A 6,000-nucleotide genomic window follows, 5' to 3' on the forward strand; every position below is an offset into this window, starting at 1 on the left:
TAAGGTGTTCAAAAACCTATACAATATGCACTAAACATATATCAGTTTATATGTTACAAATATTATATGATATACACATTTTAGGTTTAGAAATGACCTTTCTATTGGGTACATGTTACTGTACTTCACTGGTCCCCCAAGCCTCACTTGGAGGGGAAGATGAACCATCAAATGAACCATCATATCAAAAAATGATGGTAGAAATATCACCTCAAGAATGCTCAGTGTCTCAGCTATTTCTTTCTCTAGCTTCTCCATATCACTTATGCAAATGACAGGAGAGTAGATTTTCTTGAAAAAATCACTCACACGGATCAATGCAGCACTGACTCCCTCTGGCAAGGTTTTCCTAACTGCTAGTGGAAGCAATTGTTGCAAAAGAATGTGACAATCATGGCTTTTAAGTCCAATAATCTTCTTCTCCTTAACATGGACATTCTTTCGTATATCAGACGCAAGACCATCTGGGAATCTGATTTCTTTGAGAATTTGGCAAAACAGTCTCTTCAGCTCAGGACTCAATGAGTATGGGGCAGAAGGCAAATAAAAAGTTTCCTTCTCTACTGGAACGGGATGCAGAGCACCTCTTATATTATGTTCCTCAATGTCTCGACGAGAGTTTAAATTATCTTTGGTTTTTCGATCAACACCAAGAAGTGTGTTAACAATGTTATCGCAAACATTCTTTTCGATGTGCATGGCATCAAGATTATGAGGTTGCAACAAGTCTTTCCAATATCTCAACCTAAACCATATGGATCTCCTTTTGAAAATTTGTGGTGGATCACCACGTTTCCGTTTGTTGGTGGGGGGTTTTCCAGAAGGATCTTTTCCAAATACAGTCTCCATACTTTCTGTAAGGGCATCCACTTCCCCTCCAGTAAGTGGTTCGGGAGCAGTCCTAGTTTCCACCTTGCCATCAAAGAAGTCCTTATCTACGGTTCTGAATCGGTGATTTTCATCTAAGAACCTACGGTGACTCATGTAGCAGGTTTTGTTGCCTTTCCTCAACCAAAGAGAGCAAGTGAGAGAATGACACTTTGGACAGCCATATTCACCAGAGGTGACACAACCAGCTATAGTAGCTAAACCTGGGAGATCACTAATAGTGGAATGAACAGCTGCATGCAATTGGAAGTACTCAGATTTGGATGCATCATAAGTTCTAATTCCCTCCTCAAAAAGTGAATGAAGGTCATCAATAAGTGGCTCGAGGAAAACATCTATATCTCTTCCAGGTGACTTAGGGCCAGGAATTAATAATGAGAGGATGAAGTTTGGTTGCTTCATGCATAGCCAAGGTGGTAGATTTAGTGGGATCGCAATAACAGGCCAAATGCTGTAGGCACAATTCATTGATCTAAAAGGATTGAATCCGTCTGTTGCTATAACCAACCTAATGTTGCGGGAATCTGCAGAAAAATCTTTATGCTCATTATCAAAATGCTTCCAAGCCGGTGAATCTGCAGGATGCCTTAGATAGCCATCTTTTGTGCGCCCTTCATCATGCCACCTGCAATCTGTTGCACTCTTGGCTGATATGAACAACCGTTGCAACCTCTTTGCTATTGGGAAATAACGAAGAACTTTTCTTGGAACTTTGTGTGCATGTCTCCCATCAGGTTTCTTCTTTTCAGATTTCCAGCGAGAGGTATTGCATTTTGGACAGCTATCAGCATTTTCATACTGCTTCCAATACAAAATGCAGTCATTGTAACATGCATGGATGCTAACATAATTAAGGCTAAGGCATTTTATCATTTTCTTAGCCTCGTGGAAGTTTTTAGGTAGTTTCGCTTCAGGGAAGGCCTCTTTTAGCAACTCTAACTGCATATCAAAACTCTTATCAGTCCAACCTCCAAGAGCTTTGTTGTGGAGCATCCTAACAATGAATCGCAACTTTGAGAAAGAGGTGCAGCCCGGAAAGAGCTCTTCAGCTGCATCACCTAATAATTGCTTAAAAGGATTATTTGGATTTGCTCGGTCACTAGGATTGGCCTCATCATCACTATCACTCAAATCGTCAAACTCGTGTCTCATATCTCTGATTAGTTCACCCATGTCATCTAATTCTTCTAACTCATCCACCTCCTCACTCTCATCACATTCTACATCAATATCACTGTTTGGTGGATACGAATATGATGCCTCCCCATGATATTCCCATCTTCTATAGCCAGTCACAAACCCATCACATACTAAGTGCACCTGGACATCGCTAGCTTCAAGCCAAGAACAATTCACACACTTTCTGCAAGGGCATAATATAGTGTTCCCTTTTGCTGAATGGGTAAAAGCAAACTGAATAAATCCTTTAACCCCATTAATGAATGTTTCGGTGTGTCTATCGCAATCCATCCAGCTCTTATCCATTTCTATAACAGTTATTTAAATAACCCGTAAGACAAATAAAATTATTAAGAGACAACAAATTTGCACATGATGGAATAGAAGTGCATGCAACCAAGCAACCAAAGAGCTAGCATCAGAAGTGACTTACTTGTCTTAGTAGAAGCTCAGGCCAACAATGTTCAGTCCACTTTTATCCCCACTCCAGTAAGTGTGCTACTCTAAGAATCAACCTACTTGTCCGGCCTCAGCTCCTCCAGCGTGCTACTTCAGTTGAATACACCCCTGTGCATGTAAAACAAAACAAGTACAACAAGAGTTTAGAAAGATGATGCGAGGTGAAAAAACAACTGGTCGAATACACCTCTATGCATGTTAAAACTGTATAAACAAATGTATTCGGTTTTACTTGAGAAAATGAATACGATATAACTTTAGTAAACTACTGTGATGCAATGTTCGTCTAACTGAACCCCATTACAAGTTATATAAACTTAAAATGTCATGTTATCAAAAGGATAATTTAAACTTTGCCAGTTGGTAGATAAATCTACAAAATACAACAACAGATTGTTACCACAGTTTAGATATTAGCATTGCATATGCACGAGTCAGATAAACAAGTTCAGAAGCATGTACTTTCATACTGTCACCAATGTATATGTGTATGCATATTAGAGCAAAATCATTCTTTTACAGATATAGTGCAAATGTTACTCATTGACTACTTGCAAACTAATCAATCACCGTACGTGTAAGGCAGCTCAGCAGCAATGTATCTCCTTCAATACTTGCAGACGGAGAAGGAGCGTGCTTGACTCTGGGTAGCTTCGCTGGATTCCTAGCATGTCACAAAAAAGGTAAGTACATAAGACTCGCGTGCGCAACAGAACAGAACAAAACAGAAAGAAGAAGCAGAGGGCTAGGGAGTTGGCGGATGCGCCATCGGCCCTATGTGCCCGCACGGGAAGAAGATGGGGGCATGGAAAAGGGCGGGACAGTGAGCAGCTGCGGCGGCACCCGTGCTTACCGAACGGGCGGGTCGAGGTGGAGAAGGCGTCGACGGGCGGCTTGGCTGTCGTGGCGAAGCTTGCTCCGGCGGCGCGGGCCGGGAGCTTTGGTGCACGCGGGCTGGTGCGGCGGCGCAGGGCGGGCGCTTTGGTGCGGGGGCGGCAGGCGGGTGCGGCGGCGCAGGGGGGAGCTCGGCGGGTGCGGCGGCGCAGGGGGGAGCTGGCTGCGCGGCGGATTGGGGAATTTAGGGATTTTGGTTAAAGATTCAGGGGTGAGGGGGTATGTTGGACCGCCAAAGTCTGAAATATTTTTCACTCTGCGCGCGCGACATGCCTATAACCCGCGCCAAAAATTTCGCCACCCCGTTGCTACACATGCCGGCTGTTCCGTCTGCCGGGAGGGACATGTGCCGGCACATAAGCTGCCTCCCTATATTTATATTTTAGTAGGCACTTAACAGCCGGGTCATATCAATTTTTGGCGGCTGATAGCCTGCCCTGTATAATTTTTCCCGGCTGTTTATTTCTCCCGGCAGTTAACTTGCCCCCTAAAGTCAATCTTTGCCGGCTGTTACTTGCCCTTAAATTTGGTCCGTGGTGTAGTGAATGGAACGGTTCCATTATACTGGAATGGAACCATTCCATTTCATTTGATTCCAAAACCAATCATATCCTAACTTAGCTCCCAAGATATGTCACGGCCATCTGCTCGATCGAGACATACATTGCTGCGCGCGGGTGCACCTAATTCGTTATCGATCGGGGTAAGACCGTACACGTAGGCTTAGGGCAAGTACAATGGAAGACGCTTATCCGGACGCTTACAGAGGAAAAAACAAATGTTGTTGGGTTAAAAATAGTTTAAGCGCCCGCCCTCTCAATGCAAGACGCTAGTAGCAGATGCTTAACAGTCCAGCTGCGCGCCTCCTTTCTTCCTTTCTTCAGAGCAAGCGCCCGGCTCTTTTTCTTGCGTCGATTGCACTGAGACGCTAGGATTAGAAAACTTAACTGCCGATCAACCAGGTAATATATCCTAGCGCTTGGGCCTAGCGCCCACCATTGTACATGCCCTTAGTTAACAGAAAAACATCTGCTTAGACTCCCGGGCTGGCTTGGCTGGGCGGTTATATATGGACAAAATCTCTTTCCTTTGTTTAAACCACATATATGCTTATTTATTCCATTTAAAAGATCCTATCTACCGAGTATTTAGTGGCAACGACATATATATGCTCAGGTAACCAATTCTGGCATTCCAGAAGAGCAGATAGATCACGAACCGACGCTTCCTCGTCGAATGGAGGACGGCCTCGCCATGGATTCTCGCTGGCGCATCGGGCCAGCGGAGGAAGCGCGCCACCAGGAGGTGATGGCTGGCCTGGGCGTGCACGGAGCCGAGTGGGCGCTGTGGAAGGTGCTGGAGGTGTCCGACGTCGACGCGGGGCAGAATCGGCTGCTGCTCCTCAGGGATATGGTGCGCGGCGGGCCGATCCCCAAGCTCTTTCCGGAGCTGGATGAGCTCGACGTTGACGGCCTGAACGCCAGGCGCACGGTGTCCTTCACCTTGCTCGATGCGGAGGGTCGGCAGAAGGAGTTGAGGATCCGCTACCTCAACTCCAACAAGGCGTACCGGGTCTTTGGGCCCGAGTGGAGGCGGTTCGTGAAGGACAGCGGCATGTGCAAAGGCGACCGCGTCGACCTGTACGCGTGCAGGCGCGGCGACGACGGCGAGCGCTGCCTCTTCTTGTTCACGAGCAAGGGCGGCGGCGGTAACGCCTGGTGTACCATTAAGCGCGCGCGGCAGCCTTCTGCTGCGGCCGCCGCCGTTCGGGATCACAAGAGGCGAGCAAAGAGCCGTCGTTCAGAGAGAGAAGATCATATGCTTTACGTGATGGACGACGGTGTGCACGGTGGTTTCCAGCGGGATTACGGCTGTTGCAAGTCCCTCGAGAGGACAAGGAGGGAAGACAAAGCACCTCTGCGATTGTGGATAGATTCCACTAAAGAGGAAAGAGAAGCTGCCAAGGGCCTCTTGATGTTGAGATATGCTATCTTGGCCAAGTATTATCGTTAGAGCATCATTCCGTTTTTTTTATACCATATATAGCCAGGATGAATTAACCACGGGCACTGAATGGTATTTGTAGGTCATGATCTTGTAAGGAGGATAGTTTTGATCTGTACATACATTTAGACCAATATAATTAAGGTCTTTCACCGTTGGTTGAACAATACTATTTATTATACAATATATCGTAACGGAAATAGGTGACCGTGGCAAATGTCTTGTCAACGAAACCAATAAATATGAGTTTCACACGGCGATTAGTCGGTACTAGGTGGAACTCATGGATACACTTATATCGTCGATTGATGGGGGTTATATTAGTCAATGAACCTAATTCTTTTGTATGGAAATTATCTACATCATGCATTTTTACTGTCAAATTAATGTATACAACTGATGAATAATGATATTCAATTTCCCCTAGTTTTCTAGGGTTCCAATTTTCCTCTCGCGGGCGACCGGGAGAGTCCTCTTCCTATCGGAGTGATCGACGTGTTTTCTTCCTTGTCCTCGCGCGTTCGTGCTAGGCATCGGAGGAGGGTTTAGTCCTGAAGTTTTCTCTTCCTGTGCATG

The 6,000-nt window shown here is 45.7% G+C and overlaps 1 protein-coding gene across 1 annotated transcript; it reads left to right on the forward strand.

Moving 5' to 3' along the window:
- The first annotated feature begins 4,543 nt into the window (after window positions 1-4,543).
- Window positions 4,544-5,531, forward strand: LOC127338164 (uncharacterized). Its single transcript, XM_051364396.2, has one exon. It carries the CDS (start codon window positions 4,657-4,659, stop codon window positions 5,431-5,433), a length of 777 nt encoding a protein of 258 aa, XP_051220356.1. The 5' UTR covers window positions 4,544-4,656; the 3' UTR covers window positions 5,434-5,531.
- Window positions 5,532-6,000: the final 469 nt, after the last annotated feature.

The sequence above is a fragment of the Lolium perenne genome, chromosome 3 (genome assembly GCF_019359855.2).
Source record: "Lolium perenne isolate Kyuss_39 chromosome 3, Kyuss_2.0, whole genome shotgun sequence".
NCBI classification, from domain to species: domain Eukaryota; kingdom Viridiplantae; phylum Streptophyta; class Magnoliopsida; order Poales; family Poaceae; genus Lolium; species Lolium perenne.